Source organism: Triticum aestivum, chromosome 5A (assembly GCF_018294505.1).
Source record: "Triticum aestivum cultivar Chinese Spring chromosome 5A, IWGSC CS RefSeq v2.1, whole genome shotgun sequence".
NCBI classification, from domain to species: Eukaryota; Viridiplantae; Streptophyta; class Magnoliopsida; order Poales; family Poaceae; genus Triticum; species Triticum aestivum.
The window spans coordinates 4,240,116-4,259,396 of NC_057806.1; the positions used below are offsets into that span (position 1 = coordinate 4,240,116).

At 44.8% G+C, this 19,281-nt stretch overlaps 1 protein-coding gene and 1 pseudogene across 1 annotated transcript; both read left to right on the forward strand.

The window, feature by feature from the left end:
- The first annotated feature begins 10,331 nt into the window (after positions 1–10,331).
- On the forward strand, positions 10,332–13,419 carry LOC123106223 (2-oxoglutarate-dependent dioxygenase 11-like). Its single transcript, XM_044528448.1, has 3 exons — positions 10,332–10,544; positions 11,991–12,254; positions 13,327–13,419. Exons 1-3 carry the CDS (start codon positions 10,332–10,334, stop codon positions 13,417–13,419), a joined length of 570 nt encoding a protein of 189 aa, XP_044384383.1.
- Positions 13,420–13,821: 402 nt separating this feature from the next.
- On the forward strand, positions 13,822–14,982 carry LOC123106224 (protein SRG1-like; annotated as a pseudogene).
- Positions 14,983–19,281: the final 4,299 nt, after the last annotated feature.

Below are 19,281 nucleotides of genomic sequence, written 5' to 3' on the forward strand. Positions count from 1 at the left end.
GGCAAAAATATGAATGTGTACATGCAGCCGCTTAAGGACGAATTGCAAGAAGCCTGGGATAATGGGTTCAAGACATACGACGCCTTTAGCAAACGGAACTTCATAATGCGTGTCTGGTACATGTACTCGACGCATGACTTGCCGGCGTATGCGCTATTCGTTGGCTGGTGTGTGCATGGAAGGTTCCCGTGCCCCACATGCAAGGGAGCTCTTGAGTTTCGTTGGCTTCAGGCCGGTCGCAAGTTTTCTTGCTTCGACATGCATAGACAGTTCCTGGATCCTCGCCATAAGTTCAGGAAAGACAAGAAGAACTTCATCAGGGGTAGAGTTGTCAAAAACTCTGCACCACCTGCATTGACAGGCCAACAGACCCTGGATCAGTTAAACGCTCTCGAGCCAGATCCACAACGTCCAGGGTACTTCAAGGGGTATAATACTAAGCACGCGTGGACTCACAAAACATGCTTATGGGATCTGCCTTACTTCAAAGACCTCCTTTGCCCACACAACATCGACGTGATGCACACTGAGAAGAATATCGCCGAGGCACTTTTTGGTACATTGTTCGGCATAGATGGGAAGTCAAAGGATAATACTAAGGCTAGAGTCGATCTGGAGGCGCTATGTGATAGGCCGTTACAAAACATGAAAGAACCGAAAGGAAAGCAGAACTGGACGAAGCCAAAGGCATGGTTCAATCTTGGAAGGCCAGCTATGAGGGAAATTCTCTTGTGGGTGCAACAGCAGTTGATGTTCCCCGATGGGTATGCAGCGAATCTAAAGAGGGGAGCGAATCTTGATAAACTGAAGATATTTGGTCTCAAGAGTCATGATTGGCACATATGGATTGAGCGGGTAATGCCGGTGATGTTGCGTGGCTTCATCCCTGAGGATGAATGGCTAGTACTGGCAGAACTCAGCTATTTCTTCCGTGTTCTTTGTGCGAAAGAACTATCGCCTGGCGTGCTAGAAGAAATGGAAGAGTTGGCGCCGGAGTTGATCTGCAAGTTAGAGAAGATCTTTCCACCGGGCTTCTTTAATCCAATGCAGCATTTGATTTTGCATCTCCCGACCGAGGCAAGATTGGGGGGGCCCGTGCAAAATCGTTGGTGCTACCCAACTGAGAGGATGCAGAAGACGCTTCGAGAAAAATGTAAAAATAAACGTAGAATTGAAGCATCGATGGCTGAGGCATTCATCACAGAGGAGGCGGCAAACTTCGTAACAGCGCACTACGAAGCCAAAAATCGTCATTTGCATAATCCGAAGCCTCGGTACAATGCTGACGAGCCTAAAAAGGGTGGATCCAACCTCAGCCTATTCAAAGGGAATCTCGCACCAGCTAGTGTTTCACATCCAGTATCTTTGGATAACGAAGAATGGCGGACCATTTCGTTGTATATCTTCAACAACCTGATAGAAGTGCGGCCGTACATCGAGTAAGTTCTCGGTACATTGTTTCGCAACTTCTATTTCCTTTGAACTACTCTTATTCCTGGATATGTCATACAGTCGATACGTCGCCATATTCTCGTATGGAGCGGAGATCCAAAAGGATTCCGTCGAAGAGTATGAGCTTCTCGCAAAGCAAGGAGGTGGCTATCCCGGTTTCATCTCTTGGTTCAAACAAACGGTAATTTCTATTAGACAATTTCATTTCATTCGCTAATTTGTGCATAATGCAACAATCCTTTCATATTAAACTTGTAGGCTAATTCAGAGTCTATGGACGCCGAATTGAGACAAGTCGCTAATGGTTTTGACTATAAGGTCCGTTCATTTGACAAGTACGACATCAACGGGTATCGCTTTCGTACCTATGGCAAAGAGCTATCTATGGCCGACCGAAAGTCTACAAATTGTTGTGTATCTGCTATCGGCGAAGGAGGTACCGAGTATTATGGGAGAGTTGAAGCAATTTATGAACTTCTGTTCTATGGTGAAAACCCACCGAATGTCGTAGTCTTCAAATGTTATTGGTTTCAGCCGAAGGAGACTAGAAGGACTCATGAACATATAGGGCTAGTTGAAATCAACCAAAGCACTCATTTAGATGTTCCTGATGTCTATATTATGGCTCAACAGGCGACCCAAGTATTCTATCTACCGTGGGCCTGCCAAACTAATCCAAATCTGAAAGGTTGGGATGTCGTTTATGAAGTGCCGCCACGTGCTAGACTTTCTCCCCCAAAGGAAGAGGATTATGAACCTCACATTAACCCAGACACATATGAAGGAGAATTCTTCCAAGAGACACGTCTTTCCAAAAAGCGTTTCAAGAACCGCTATACTTCACCCCAAAACATTGAAGTAGACAGCGACAATGAATCCGACATCACCCCAGAGGAGGAACAAGAAGAGCCGGAACAAGAAGAGGTTACTGTTGCGGATGACCTGTCAATGCTTGACCGATTACGTCAAGGTGGCCTTGCACATGTTGATGCCAATGAACCCTATGAGCCCGTCATTGATTATAGTGATGATGATGATTATGCATTTATTGATGATACTGATCGAGATTATTAGTAGTGTCAGGTATTCAATTTTTTTATGTTGTACTTGATGATGATACACTTAAGTGATACACATATTATTATTCATGTCGGTCTTTTTTTATGTTGTACTAATTTCGTTTACTGTTTGTCATGGCAGGTGTTGAAAGATGGTGGGCGCTGGTCGGGAGCGCGCCAAGGCCCCTTCTTCGTCGGCGCGTGGTCTGAGGTCTTCCATTCCAGACGCACCTCTCCGCCGAGCGTTGCTGGACAGTATGGCCACACCGCCGGGCCCTTATTCGTCGACCGCGGTGCCCAGCAGGGGACGAGGTAGGAAGAGAGGAGGTGGGGCACGTGGTCGTGGGAGAGGAGGTAGGGTGACTGCTACGGCACCTTCCTCGCCGCCACCCCCAGCTGTTTCACCCGAGCACATGACTGCTAGGGTGGACTCGTCCGAGGAGGAGGCTACACGGACTCCGGTCCACGAGCCTCCGGTCCACGGGTCTTGGGCCCACGAGCCTCGGGTCGACTGGCCTTCGGCCCACGAGAGTTCGGCCCACGTGACCCCGGAGGAGCACACGTCCGGATGGGGTACCTGGCCGGATCAGCCCGAGGAGCCGAGTGGCCATGCTGATGATGGCGGGGAGCCGACTGATCTTGAGGAGGAGGGGGGCACCGTCTACCAGCATGGTGCTACACGGCTCCCGTCCGTGCCGGTGACCCGCGAGCAGAGGTGGTTGATTTTCCCTGATGGGGAGAGGTACGTAAGTGCATTTAATATTTTTGTATCTTGTGCATTCACGTTTCTTCAAATAACTAATGCGTTGGCCTTGTCATGCTGCAGGGGTTGGGACCACCATCATAGTGTCCGCCGGCCCAACTCTGTCCTTGGAGTTCTTTGCCGGCAAAACTTCCCGGGGTTTGTCACGTTGCCTGGTGAGGGTCGGCTTCCAGAGCTTGGATTGAGCTGGGAGCACTACGTGGCTGCCCCGGCCCTGCCGGATGAGATTATCGACGGTGTCGTGTGCGACACGAGGGCAGACATGGTGATCAGAAAGTTCTGGGTAATTTCTCCTTTACACATTTAAAAATCTTCAACTAGCTAGTTATTAATTGTACTAATCAATATTGTCTCATTTGATTGCAGACATTCTACAGGTGTGAGGAGGGATACGAGGAGGACGCGGCACATGTTATCGAGAACGTCTGCAAGCGCCTACTCCAGAACTTACGGCACGAGGCTCGGGTGCAGGCTGTTCGAGACTACTACGCCTTGCGTGGTATCAAGAAGACCAAGCCGGCGTGCCGCGATAAGTTCCTGAGTAAGGAGCAGTACATGAAGGTAATTCTTAAGGCCTTCTCTACTTAAGTTCCTTCATTTAGTAATTCTTAGCCGTAGCGCTCAAGTTTCTATTTGCTAACTTAGGCGCCTCCGAGATGGTGTGCGGATCGGATGGATTGTTGGGAGGTGTTGGTCGATGAGTGGTGCTCAAAACAATGGCTAGCCCTCCACAACGAGGCCAAGGACAAACGTGCCCAAATGGAAGGTGTGCCACACCATCAAGGCAGCTCCAACTTATATCAGTTCGGGCGCAACTGGGTATGTGGTTTGCTTCATGATTCATGCAATTCATTCATCATGCTAGCTTGAGCCCTTTAATTACTAATTTTCATTGTTTCTCTCTTTCAGGCACGCTACAATAAGGCGGATAAGGTGCCAGAGGTGTACGACCTGTATGCCATGGCCCACACTGCCTCTTTCAAGAAAGTCAAGGCTTTCTCTCAGTCTGACCTCGATGATGCAAACAACTTCACCAACATCTCCTCCCACAACAAGCTCGTGAGATATAGAGATGAGGGGAAGGCGAGGAAAGGGGAGGACTTTAACCCGAGCCAGGGTCCCATTGATCCAGAGCTGTTGATGATATCTGGTGGCGGGAGGTCCCATGGCTCCATAGCCATTGGAGATGGACTTATCCGTTGTCCTAGCACTCTCCCGGAGATCAAGGCGCGCCAGTCGAGCTCCGCTCCTGAGATAAGGCCTCGTGAACGGCCAGTGCAACTCGCCATCAAGGTTAGTGATACGTACTCAGTTATCTTTCTCCATTACATTGTGTGCGCTTCCATCAATGATTACAAATGGTCATGTGAGTGGTGTTGCAGGCTGCTATACAGAGTGAGAGAGATAGAACGGAGAAACTTCTGGCGGAGGCGGCGGAGAGGCAGCGGGAGTTGGAGGAGAGGACGACAAAGATGATGGAGGAGGAGAGGGCACGGAATGACATGCAGGCAAGGGCCATGTACGAGCTCCTTGTGGTAAGTTTCTTCTGCAGATTAGCCAAAACATTCATGTAGTGTTTGTCTCATTACTAACTAGTATGACTGAGTCGTCAAAACCAAATGTGCAGTCTGTGTGCGAGAAGACAGGTCAGACCGCTCCGCCGATGCCAGTGATTGCTCCTGGGACCACGGTGAGTTTTATTTGAATGGACATTACTTGCTAGTCTTAACATTTGAGTGTCATCATGCTAACAAGACATTGGAAATGATCTTTGGTGCAGCGTAACTCCAGACAAGCATCGCACGATCCTTCTCCAGCTACCGACACGAGCCACCCCGCTCCTACACCTCCTGGATCTTGGTAAGTTTATCTAGTGTTTTGCTTAACACATGCATAAAGACCTAGACTTAGCTTTATTTCCTCCAATGCTTACCATAATGACCTAGACTTAGCTTCTTCTCCTCCAAAATGACTTAATAAGCTTACTGACCTCCAAAACCATCCATTTTACCTAAGTTAGCTCTAAAACGATCTGTACTTAGCTTACTTATGTCAAAAATTGCATAATTAGCTTAGTTAGCTCATAGACGATCCATTTTACCTAAGTTAGCTCTAAAATGACCCATTTTACCTAGGTTAGCTTATAAATGATCCAGTTCATCCAAGTTAGCTCAAAAATGACCCATTTTACCTAGATTAGCTCCTAAATGATCCATTTTACCTACGTTAGCTTTAAAATGACCCATTTCACCTAGGTTAACTCCAAAATGACCCATCTTACCTAGGTTATCTCATAAACGATCCATTTCAACTAATTTAGCTCATAAACGATCCATTTCACCAAGTTAGCTAAAAAACGATCCATTTCACCTAAATTAGCTCTTAAATGATCCATTTCACCTAAGTTAGCTCAAAAAGATCCATTTCAACTAAATTAGCTCATAAATGATCCATTTCACCTAAGTTAGCTCAAAAACGATCCATTTCAACTAAGTTAGCTCATAAATGATCCATTTCACCTAAGTTAGCTAAAAACGATCCATTTCACCTTAGTTACCTCAAAAACGATCCATTTGACCTTAGTTAGCTCATAAACGACCCATTTCAACTAAGTTAGCTCATAAATGATCCATTTCACCTTAGCTAGCTCATAAACGACCCATTTCAACTTAGTTAGCTCATATATGATCCATTTCACGTAAGTTAGCTCATAAATGACATACTCTTCTTGTTCTAGTCTTCTTCTTGTTCTACTCTTCTTGTTCTAGTCTTCTTCTTGTTCTACTCTTTCTTGTTCTAACTTTCTTATTTTTCATTTTGCAGATTTCATTCACTTGACGAAAGCTTGCATAGATGGAGTGCTCCTTATCCCTTTCTCTGTTTCTTTTGTATCGTTGAACTATGCATGTATTGTTGGATGAAACTATTGTAATATATATGGTTGGATGCCTCTATGTTGAACTTGTTATGTATGATGGAACTATGCATGTAATATATATGGTTGGATGATGAAGTTATGTGTTGGATATCTTATATGTTTGCTCTGTAATGGCCTTTTGAAATATATCTATATATGTCATATATATTTGTGATGAAAATTGTTGGATTTAATAAAAAACAGATAAAAGAGCCAATATGCAGGCTCTTTGCCGTTTGCCACCGACGGCAACGGGCTCTTTGTCGTCTGCCGCGGACGGCAAAGAAGACACGTGGCTGTGCTTCCTGGGAGCTGACCCATTTGGTCAGTTTGCCTATAGTGGCAGACGGCAAAGACTTTGCCATCAGGGGCAGACGGCAAAGAACCTGCCATGTAGTGACGTGTAGATGACATCATACGGCGGACGGCAAAGACACTAGAAATTTTGCCGTCAGTGGCGGACGGCAAAGGCCTGCCGTTAGCCACTTAACGGACTGACAGCGCAATTATTGTCGTCTGCTCTCTTTGCCGTCCGCCGCAGACGGCAAAGGGCCTTTGCCGTCAGCCGCCAGGAAGCAGACGGCAAAGTAACTGTTTACTGTAGCCTACTTTGCCGGAGCCTTTTGCCGTCCGCGGCTGATGGCAAAGGCCTTTGCCGTCCGCCATCCTAGCCTTTGCCGTCCGCCGTGGCAGACGGCAAAATAGCTGATTCCTGTAGTGCAAGTTCTACTTTCCTCCCACTTACTTCTTTCGAGAGAAACTCCTTCTCTAGAAAGGATCCATTCTTGGCAACAAAGATCTTGCCTTCGGATCTGAGGTAGAAGGTATACCCAACAGTTTCTTTAGGGTATCCTATGAAGACGCATTTTTCTGACTTGGGTTCGAGCTTTTCAGGTTGAAGTTTCTTGACATAAGCATCGCATCCCCAAACTTTTAGAAACGACAACTTAGGTTTCTTCCCAAACCATAATTCAAACGTTGTCGTCTCAACGGATTTCAACGGAGCCCTATTTAAAGTGAATGCGGCAGTATCTAAAGCATAGCCCCAAAAAGATAGCGGTAAATCGGTAAGAGACATCATAGATCGTACCATATCTAATAGAGTGCGATTACGACATTCGGTCACACCATTACGCTGAGGTGTTCCAGGCGGCGTGAGTTGTGAAACTATTCCACATTTTCTTAAGTGTGTGCCAAATTCGTGACTCAAGTATTCTCCTCCACGATTTGATCGTAGAAACTTGATTTTCCTGTCACGTTGATTCTCAACCTCACTCTGAAATTCCTTGAACTTTTCAAAGGTTTCAGACTTGTGTTTCATTAAGTAGACATACCCATATCTACTCAAGTCATCAGTGAGGGTGAGAACATAATGATAGCCACTGCGAGCCTCAACGCTCATTGGACCGCACACATCAGTATGTATGATTTCCAATAGGTTGGTTGCTCGCTCCATTGTTCCTGAGAACGGAGTCTTGGTCATTTTACCCATGAGGCATGGTTCACACGTGTCAAATGATTCATAATCAAGAGACTCTAAAAGTCCATCTGTATGGAGCTTCTTCATGCGTTTGACACCTATGTGACCAAGGCGGCAATGCCACAAGTATGTGGGACTATCACGATCGGGTTAATTGGAATTTCCTCCGCCAGGTGCTACTCAGCCGGGGTTTCTCCGCTATTTGGGTGCACCGCATCATGCAATTGGTCTCGGGAGGACAAACCGCTATTTCGGTGAACGGAGAAGTAGGGCACTTCTTCCGAAACAAGCGAGGCCTCAGGCAAGGGGATCCGTTTTCCCCCCTCCTATTCAACTTTGTAGTCGATGCGATGTCCTCAATGCTGAGGAAAGCGGCGGAGGCTGGTCATATCAAAGGGTTGGTAGGACATCTCATTCCAGGGGGAGTGACCCACTTGCAGTATGCGGATGACATGCTACTGCTGTTTCGTCCGGACCTACATAGCATTGCTGCGGTCAAGGCAATTCTTCTCAGTTTTGAGCTCATGTCGGGCCTCAAAATTAACTTCCGCAAATGTGAGGTGCTCTCGATGGGGATCGAGGCCGAGGAGGGAGGGCACATTGCGGATTTGCTCAACTGCAAAGTGGGCAAATTCCCATTCACTTATCTGGGCCTCCCGATAGACACCAAACGACCCACGATAGAGGATTGGGAGCCTCTATGCGCCAAAGTGAGGACTAGGGTCTGTCCTTGGCGGGGCAAATTTTTGTCGAAAGCGGCAAGGCTAGTGCTCACAAATTCCAGCCTGTCTTCTTTGCCGATGTTTGCCATGGGGCTGTTTTTTCTTGCTGAAGGGGTCCATGCCAAGTTTGACACGCCGCGAGCCAAGTTCTTTTGTGAAGGAACTGGCCCGCACCACAAATACGACATGGTTAAATGGGCCTGGGTGTGCCGGCCCAAGGACTTGGGCGGTCTCGGGATCACCAATTCCAAATGGCTTAACATCGCGCTGATGTGCAAATGGATTTGGAAAATCACCCAGGGGGCCTCCGGGTTGTGGGTCGATCTCCTACGGGCCAAATATTTTCCTAACGGGAATTTTTTTGAAGGAAGGGCAAGGGGCTCACCATTTTGGAATGATCTTCAGTTGATCAAACCAGCTTTTGCCATGGGGGCAAAATTTGTGGTTGGGAACGACAGATCCGCGCATTTTTGGACTGACCTTTGGATAGGTACTCAACCCCTTTGGATAGAATTCTGGGAGTTGTACGATATTGCCGTTGACACCGCATTATCGGTGGCGGATGCGCTTGCCGCGACGCCACCTGAGATATTCAATTCAAACGGGAACTCAACGGACCCGAGCAGGCAAGCCTCGCGGCCTTGAGGCAATTAATCGAACCGGTGGGTCTTTCGGATCAACCTGACACGGTGAGTTGGGCGCTCACTAACTCGGGGAAATTCTCGGTGAACTCCTTATACCGCAAGTTGTGTCGAGGGCCGACACAGCCTGTGATTGCAGGATTATGGAAAGCGCGGATGCCTTTGAAGATTAAACTTTTCATGTGGCAACTGTTTCACGATAGGCTTCCTACCTCCTTGAACGTAGCCAAACGTAATGGGCCGGCCATGGGTCCGTGTGCGTTATGTGGGGAACCGGAGGATGCCAATCATGTGTTTTTCCGGTGCCCGTTAGCAAGGTTTGCGTGGAGTGATGTCCGCACCGCGGCAGGTGTCCTTTGGGACCCGCGCTCGGCTACTGAGCTTTTCAACCTCCTTGATGCGATTAAGGGCCCAGCATATCGGTTATGTGGAGTTGTGTTGGGGCACTTCTCTGGGCCTTATGGCTAACTAGGAATAAGTTTACTATAGAAGGGTGCTTCCCAAATCATCCGGCTAATATCATCTTCAAATGCAACCTTCTATTGCAGTAGTGGAGTCCGTTGGGGAGGCGCAAGGATGTTGAGCTAATCAAGACCGCCCAACAACGACTGGTGCAAGTGTATGCGATGGCTAGGGAGTCATGACTTCAGTTCTTTTGTTGCTTGACGAGCCTGCGTGCCTGTACGGGCTCTGCCCTGTAATCTCGTTTGGCGGCTTGTTTTTAGTCTCATCTGAACTTTGGTGCTCAAGCCGGCAGGGCTTTTGGTGTTGTATTAAGACTTGGTTTGTGGTACGCTGTCGTTGGGGCTTTATTAATTTAAAGCCGGACGCATCTGGCGTCTTCGTTTTAAAAAAAACATAAGTACAAAAGATTAAGCGGTTTTTCGTACATCTGTCCAAACAACCATATTTTTTCCATCTTGAAAAGAAAGGCAAATGGCCACATGTAACCTGTGGATGTGTCGATGGCCTTCATTAAATATTCACGTGGAGAAATGAGCATCTTACCAACCATGTTCGAAAAGGTTCAAAAACTTGGGCGGTAACTCTCTTGCCCTCTCCGCATGTTTCACAATGCACTTTGTAGCCTTGTAGGTGTACACGTGCTATACATATATTCCCTTCAAAAAAAATGTTGGTGCTATACTAAAATTTGGGTAGCAGTCATACACTGATTAAAATTTTGGGCCGGCCACGCTCAAGCTGGACGTTTCAGCTTTTCAGCTTCACTATATATTTTGGCCTCCTGCCCATAGCGCATGCACTTGAGTATACCACCGGGCAATATGAAAGGGGCAATGGAGGGAGAAGCGAACCCTGAGCTGAAACTCGAAGGCAACGTACCAGCCCGGTATGTCATGCCGCAGCAGGACCGCCCGTCCGCTGCCGCAGGTGTTGCGCCTATCCCCGTCATCGACCTCGGCCGCCTTTCCAGGCCTGACACCGATGGTGGTGCCGTCGAGGAGGCAGCGAAACTCCGGTGGGCGCTCGAGACCTGGGGCTTCTTCATGGTGATCTTTCTTTCACCAAAAGAAAATTAGTAATCTTTCTAGGAACAGTGCATTCTTAGGGGACTAATTTTTTGTCAAACGGTATAAGTTAGATTTTATTTGCATATCTTGTTAATTGCTCACATGCTTCCTGGTCCAGCTTTTGAAAGATTTTAACGGTGTCTTGTGGATGAGCTCATCGTGACAGTTGAACTTGGGTAACTTGAGCCATAGCTCCGGCTGACCTGATACCAGGCAAAACCAATTAAATTTTCTACCCACCTTAAACAGTGGGGACAATTGGATATTTACTAGTGTGCACATGCTGTTACTCTATACACAAGGAAAACACAATTGTTTAACATATAACAATATAATGAATAGTTGCTTTTTGGCCCTTATTTGTTATTTTGTTTTTACACATGGCATAACAAAACTACCCATGGATGATTTTTTTAAGGGCTCCTTTGATACAATGGAATTTCGTAGGATTTTTGGAGGATTTGGATCCATAGGATTTTTTTCTTGTGATGGTCGTTTGATTCGTAGGATTGAAATCCTTAGGGATTTTCCCTCCGGATTCATTTGTACTACATTTTGGAGGAAAAAAATTCATCCACTCAAACCTTTTTGTTGAATTCATTTGTTTTCCTGTGCTATCAAACACTCTTCCAAATTCTATAGGGTACAAAAGGACATGACGGTCTATTTCTACATTTTCCTATTCCCGCATTTTGAGAACCATGTGAATCAAAGACGCCCTAATTTCTTTGAAATTATAAAAACACACATTATTGGTTACACCACATGATAGGACGTATACTTGCGTTGGTCTATTGCTGTGCAACTACGTGACGGACCTAAAGTTACTATCATGGGCTCCGTTGGTTTAGTGAGCTAACTAGAATCTAAATAGTCTAAAGCAAAATATTTCTTAGGTTTGCCTCAAGGCCACCATCGGTACCATGCACGAACCAAATCTGTTTCCAGTTACCCATAAGTCATAAAATCCGAATAAATTTATACTTGTATTCATCGACATGTTACTTAACCTAGCGATGTTCCATACATAGAACAATTCACTTGTATGTCATTTGGAGAAAATACAATGAAACAATTTTGAGCCCAAGATTCAAATTTTGAGACTTCTATTTTGAACCCTATTTTTACCTCTCTTTTTTTTACTTCTGTGTGCAGGATTTAAATCGTTGTATTATTTTCTAAAACATTTCATTGCCGTAAACACTTCCAATCTACACATCTGATATTCTTCACATTTTTTTTGGAATTATGTTTTAATTATCTGAAGTAGTTTTGGCTCACTGAGAGCCATGGTGCCCCAAAGCCAAAAAACCACTATGCACCTTGTATTCTGAACCCAATTATTGATATATTCGGTTTTTCTAATCCTTTTATTTTGTACATGCAATATTTGTTATTAATTATTTCCAACTTATTTTGTCCTAGATTACTAACCATGGTATCGAGGCCTCTCTTATGGATGCGATGATGAATGCATCCAAGGAGTTCTTCGGGCAGCCTATTGAAGAGAAGCAAAAATACAACAACATAATTGATGGCAAGCGTTTTCGTCTTGAAGGGTACAGAAGTGAGCTGCTGCAATCTGAAGGCCAGACCCTCGATTGGTCTTGCCGTTTATCTCTGCAAGTAGAACCGGAAGAGGAGAGAAGTTTCCACCTTTGGCCCAAGTATCCCAAATCTTTGAGGCAAGTAATCTGGTTATCCATAGCTCACTAATAAGTAGAAGGAAATAAAACCACTATTATCTAATCATCCAGATAGCTAAATAATAAGACTGTTGAGCCAATGCATTCACACACACACACACACAAAATTTCATATAATAATTATTTTGTGCGTAGAAAATAATGTGGTAAAGATGTTTGTACCTGTAGGTATTAACAATAAGAGTGATAAAAGTGAATGTATTTTAGCCACTTACTAAAATCAAAGACTGTTAAAAGCAATAGATGGCTCAAAATTTTAGTCCCTTTGGACTTAGGCATCTGGTGGTAAAAGTGACATTTGGACCATCAATTAGGAAAATTAGCCATCAACTCATGCCAGCGCACGGGCTAGTTATTTTATAAAAAATTATACATGGCAGAAGTATAATATTATAGAATCTGATTTTAAAATATCTATTGACTATTTGTGTGAGAAAATTTTGGTTACTACTATTACAATCCTTTTTATGTCTGCATTGAGTACTTTAGGATAGTCTTTTTTAGGGAGACTAGTTTAATAGTGTTGATAAATATAGGGCGACTCTCTTTGTTGTGGGTTGAGGATTCCCTTTTTGGTACATGGTTTTTTACTTATTTTCTAACTAGAGCTGGGTATGTTTGTTAAAAGTACGTGAAAGGGTAGGACTCTCTTTTCTTACGTCTGCTTTAGTTTTCTTTTGTACGTGATTGTTTTTCTTAATTGGGCCAAAATATATGGTATAGGTACAAACTTAATGCCTTATCTGGTTTGGCATCATAAATACTAACTCAAGTTATATTCCAACTAAAAAGGTGGAACTGGACAGCTATTATATACCATGATTTATGTTTTAATCACAACCATTGATTATTAGATCTAACGTCCGAATTAATTTGAATGATGTGGACTGATGAGGAGCTTAGTATGAAGCCTCAAATTAGTATGGAGTATATATAAAGATGTGGTTCCTTCAGATAGAAAATATTGGGAAGCAGATAGTGAAAGATAAATTTGTAGTACCAATTTGATGTTTTTTTTATCTGCTCGTCTTTCATCGGCATTCGCGTGTCTTCAGATTGGATCCTTCCGATCTACACTACTCTTCATCGGCAGCGGTTACTGTTCTAGTGCGCTGGTCCTATGGGGCCTTAGCACGACGACTTCCTGAGTATCAATTTGATGTTGATGATGAATTTTTCACACTAATGGTCATGTACATAACATTGCAGTTGCAAAGATTCTAGAGACTCGAATAGACAATCAGAGGGAATATTAGCATATCCATTTCTAATTTTGAAGGGCTCAAGTTCTAAGTGGGTATTTTAACAACATTTTGGACTACCTGCTAATGGCGAGAGAACATACGAATCTACACCAGAATATACAGAACACACGAGCAATAACCATTAACCAGCATTTAGCAAAACAAATATTTGCTCAAGCATCAAAATATTTGTGATAAACGAAGTAATAGTATGTAGCATGACCAATGAACATGGGGCTTTGAACGAGGTACAGAGCAGAGACTAGCAAATTAAATTGGGCCCTACATGAGGTGGGGAGTGAGAGGATGGGAGGGGTGGCGGCCTTGATTTGGTGAGAAGGCTTAGCTTGAGAGAACTATAGGACCTTTGCATCAGTGATAGCTTAGAGATAATTTCTCAGTTAGCCAAGTGAGTGGTATTCTAGATTTCCCTATATTCTACCCACACTATTAACAAATTTGACATGAGACTACCCTAAGCAGGAAGCAATAGTTCCATGTGAAACATTTGTGAAACAACATATAGAAACTGAAAGAGTATGCTAATGTTTCTGTTGAATATTTGAACTTGACTTTTCCAGATCATTTCTACAGGGATGTGCTACTTCACTACGCGTCAAGAACCAAGATAATAAAAGATTGTATCATGCGAACCCTGGCAAATCTTCTAGAGCTCGATGAGGATTTCTTCATCAATAGGACCACAACCAGGGCCCGAGCTTTAGCTAGGCTAGGCTACTACCCTCCATGTCCGAGGCCTGACCTTGTTTTGGGCTTCAAGCCTCACTATGATGGTGGTGCCCTTTCAATCCTTTTCCTCGAAGAGAACGTCGGTGGCTTGTAAGTTCTGAGAAATGGAAAATGGTACAATGTTCTAGCCAAGCCTTATACATTGTTGATCAACATAGCAGAGTGCATTGAGGTAGGCACCTACAAATACAAGCTACTTCATCTACTCCCTCTATGTCAAACACTTCAGATTATGGGTCTTGGATTTATGTCATCTTACTTCACAATCTGAATTAATGTTCCAAGGAGTAATCAACAGTAAAATAAAAAGCGACACCCCTTATTTTGGGCTTCTTTTGCTAACATGGTTTTGATTGATTGGTTATATGGCTCAATAGTACTGATAAATGCTTTGCTTATTTTGTCCAAATTTTTTTAGAATGTGAATTATTGAGAAACGAAGGGTGTATTAATAAATATGGAAGAATTTGATTAATTGAATATCCTAGTGTGGCCTCTGAGTCGTCACAAAGTTGCATTTAATTTTTTTTCACGCAGATAATGAGTAATGGCATCTTCAAGAGCCCACCACATAGGGTCTTGACAAATGCAGAGAAGGAAAGGACCTCAGTAGCTATATTCTATGGCGTGGATGTGGAAACGGTGGTTGAACCAGCACCTGGTTTGTTGGATGAGAAGCGACTGGCAAGATTCAAGAAAATAAAGGCCGAGGATTAGTATTGTACTGTCTTTGGGCATTTCCACCAAGGAAAAAGGCTTATCGACACCCTGATAATTTAAGCAAAGCATTTTATATATGTTAGATTTTATTCAAGTTTTAATAGTGATTACCTATAAATGGAATAAAGAGACGGTTTCTCTTATGTAAGGATGGATTTTCCTATCACCGTTGTGACGTTCCGAGTAGCTCTTGGCCTATGCAACAACCATGAACCCTGTGGGGTTATCAAATGATGGCTTGGCTTAAGTCTTTCAGAACTATGTAATAAACTACGTATATTATATGCTACTTTTGATATTGTAATTTGAAAAGAGATATACTCTTCTTCTTTTCTTCCAGTTCGCCACATGGATAGCCCAGTCTTGGCATCTTCCTTTGGCCCTTATTGGTTTTAATATCTCTGCTCAAAAAAGAGAGAGAGGGAGAGTACAAAAGTTCACATGTATAATTTTCACCGGCCGGGGCGGAGCCACGACCAGGGCACCCAGGGCCCAGGCCCGGGGCGTAGGTTTTCCTCCGGCTATATTACTTAGGTAGAATTCGTATAGGCCCGGGGTTCAGCACACCTGCAGCCCGCAGAGCTGAAGGCCCAAGGCTGGCTGAACACGTGCCCACGCACGCACAACCCAGGCACGACCTAACTCCCTCCCGTGCGCGTGATCCAACGCTCCCTTGCCGCCTACGGCCTCGTGACACCCGAGTATCCTGGTCCCTCCGCCAAGTCCCGCTGTCCTGCGCAAGCGCGGGTGCGCGGCCCCGGCCAACTGCTGCTGGCTATAGACGTGCAGTCGCCGTCAATCTTGCTATTGCAGACTAGGAGTGCAGATCAATCAACCACTAGTCAATCTTGCATCTGAAAAATCAGTTGTAATTTGTAAAACAAGGTGACTTAATTGTTTCAGTACAACTGTACAAGTTAATTGAGTCCTCCATACTTTGCTTGTGTACGTCTACTACTCTATTGGCATGTGAACTGTTGAATTCAACTAAATAAATTTTAATTGAAAATTCTGCATATATGTATTGGCAGGTGTGAATTGCTGAAGTCGATATTGATTCATTTTTGTGTCAATCATATTTCATGTTTGTAGAAGTAGAAGAAGAAAATATTTTCTTTGGTCGGTCACCTGCACAGAAGGTGTCTACGCCTGGATTTCAGCTCAGGGGAATCAAGGGCCTGAAGACACTGAATCAACATCACAGCCTTCGACTTCAAGCAACCCACTGATTTGGTACTCATTTACCAATGTTAGTTATTTCACTTCATTTTATGCCTTCTCTTATGAAACTATGTTTTTCATGTTTTGAAGGTGTTGGTTCTTCTTTAACTGTTGATCAGGTTACGGGTGGCAGCAAAGAAGCACAACATTGACTAGGTACTCTTTTGTATCCCATGCCGTTTTATTTGTTGTGTTTTATCCATTTTATTGTATTGTTAAGCATTAAGTTTGATACCTAATATTATTGTGCAATTGAGCCATATTGTGTATGTTCTCGTATGGGGTGTTTTTTGAGGTAGTTGCAGCCTTATGGACGCTAAGTTTTTCCCTCATCCTAATTTTTTTTGGGCCCGGGGCTTGCACTAATCCTGGCTCCGCCACTGCCGGCCGACAAAATAACCAATATGTTGTGTAGGTGGAGCATGGCCATGTCGGCAGCTTCCCATTGGCATCAATCAATCTCTAAGTAAAAACAGAGCATATGAATCAATCTCTAAGTAATCATTCATTCATTCAAGGAGACGAGGAGAGACTTGAGACGATAAGTCCACGAGATGTCTAGCACTACTACAAATACCATGACTGGCAACAGGAATTAATCTTGGTAGATAAACAGATATGAACTAAAAACTAGCCGACCGGTTGAGCCGATGTCTAAGCGATGGTGGTTGCGGTGGCGAGGCCGGCGTTGCTGGAGCCGCGGCGGCACTGATTGAGCAAGTCAAGGTAGAACTGGCACCGGCCGATGTAGCTCCGGGAGTGGTTGAGGCACTGCACGCACCAAACAATCAATTGAAACTCTTGGCTGTCATCATACAAATAGATATACCTACTAGATACCAGAAGAAAGATGAGTACGTACGTCGGCGAAGGCCTTGTTGTGGGCGCCGCACGAGTCGAGGGACGACCTGGATGGTGCGCGGCCCGGCGAAGAACTCGACGAACCTGTGGCCCATGGCGTTGCCGGCGCCCCAGGTGATGCCTGCAATGCAAGCACGTACGTCAGAACACCAGAATCCGTTCTCTATCCATCAATCCTGATGTAGACGAATGCGGACGACTACAAAAATCAAACGAACCGTCGACGATGTTATACGCCAGGGCCGACATGACGTTGTTGTGGCCGCCGGCGAATGCCGTTACAGTAGCCGGGGCCTTGGGTGCCGGCTTGGTGGGCGGGGTCCTAACGCGAGGCGCGGACCGGAAACCCCCTCCTCCTCCTCCTCCTCCTCCTCCTCCTCCTCTGCGTCCCATGGCCGGCCGGCGATGCGAGGCGGTGCGGTTGGCCGGAGAGGTCAGATTAGATTTTAGATGGATTGACGCTCTTGGTTGGTAGCCGGTGACGGTGACGAATCTGAATCGATCCCGAGAAAACCGTTGATGGATCCATCCGTTTCTATCTTCGTTTTTGGGAAATGACAAGTACTTGACCGTAAGGTACGAGCACATGTTAAATCGAACGGTTTGTCTAATTCACATCTACGTAGATGTTTTCTAAAGATGTCACATCTACTTTTAAATCAAAGGGTTTTTTTATGGCAATTCTACTAATAAAAGGATAGCAATTCTACTACTCACTGTAAGGTACAAGCACATGCAAATTAAACGTTTTCGATGGCAATCCTATTGACACAACTAGAAGATACTCCGCGCGTTGCTGCAGGAATTCTTGACAAATTTTAGAGACTTGGTGGATTAAGAATGAAAATTAATTTAATAATGTAATTGGTGTAGTCGTGGCAATATACTCACTCCGTCACAAAATAAATGTTTCAACTTTAATACTACTTTGTACTAATAATATTTATTTTGGTACGAAGGAAGTATGAAATAATATGTTATTCAGTTTTGCTAAAGCACATCTAGATGTGTCATAAGTATCGTACATCTAAGTTTTATGCCATTGATCTTACGTCGAGATTCGTGTGGATATTTTCTTTTTCTCTTTATGTTTGATTCACTCATTTAGATGTGCAATAACTAGAGCACATCTAGATGTGCCCTAAATACATCCTATGTTATTAATATTGCACATTTAATTTATTTCCATGGGGAACTTCGCTTGAGATTAAACAGAAGCACTCAAGTGTAGAAGCAACTCTGCATCCCACGATCGCACGTCCCACGCCTGGTCTCCCCAGCCCCTCGCTTCCGATCACATCTCTCGCCTGTACGGTCTCGCCGCTCTGCCCTCTCGATCCGCCGCCGTGAAGCCTGTATGGTCGCCATCTAGCCTCCACGGTCTCCCTTCTCCTCTCTGAAGGCAGGCCCTCCTCGGTGTGATGAGTAGTCCGCGGTGCTGCCGCCCCCTGCACGAGAGTGGCCGCGGCGTCGGCCACACCAGCACTCTCGTCGGGGCCGCACTTCGTGTACCGTACCTGGCTGGCCGGGAGGAGTGTGCTGCTCGCCATGATCTTGTCCACGTCGTAAGTCGTAATAGCTGATTGCGAAGTTGGTGACCTTCGTGGCCTCCTCCTCCTCCTCCTTGACTGCGCGGAAGAAACAACTTTAGCAGTAGGCTAGGCTACCCGGTCGAGCTCTCCCAGCGGTCAAACGAGCCAAGCGCAAAAGTGACGAGAGAATGCATGCTCTGCAATGACGTACACCGCCACTGTGTACCTTGCAGGGTTCTTGCTAGGAATCTGAAGATAGCGTGTTGTACACCTGCAGGTAATTTGCTTTTATTGGATTGTGGGATGAGAGGCCAACAGTACTTGTGTAATGGTGCAGCTTAAATGTTTGAAGGAACACTTGGTTTGATGCCTCTACGCTAGCTGAATATATTTTTAATCCGTCTATTGAATAATTACATCCTACTTGGAGGTTGGGATCCAGGTAATATTTAGCTTACCTGCTAGACCACATTACTTCCAAAATATTTACCTACCATGACAGGAAAATCTATTGGATCTAGCACTGCATTGTAGACTCAACATATCTAGCTCAGACCCATCATCCTCTCATTCCGTGTTATGTATGCTTTTCTTTTGAAGTTTTCATCAACCTCGCTTTCTTTATTCAGATCAAGGTGGTTGTATATACATCCAAATTCAGATCACACAGTGCCTTACAAGG

Bases quoted from the DNA above. Each gene is read 5' to 3' on its own strand.
- LOC123106223 (XM_044528448.1), top strand. From the start codon at position 10,332: ATGGAGGGAGAAGCGAACCCTGAGCTGAAACTCGAAGGCAACGTACCA. The intron at 10,545-11,990 runs GTGATCTTTCTT...ATTTTGTCCTAG, and splicing joins AGACCTGGGGCTTCTTCATG to ATTACTAACCATGGTATCGA. The intron at 12,255-13,326 runs GTAATCTGGTTA...GCGTGTCTTCAG, and splicing joins ATCCCAAATCTTTGAGGCAA to ATTGGATCCTTCCGATCTAC.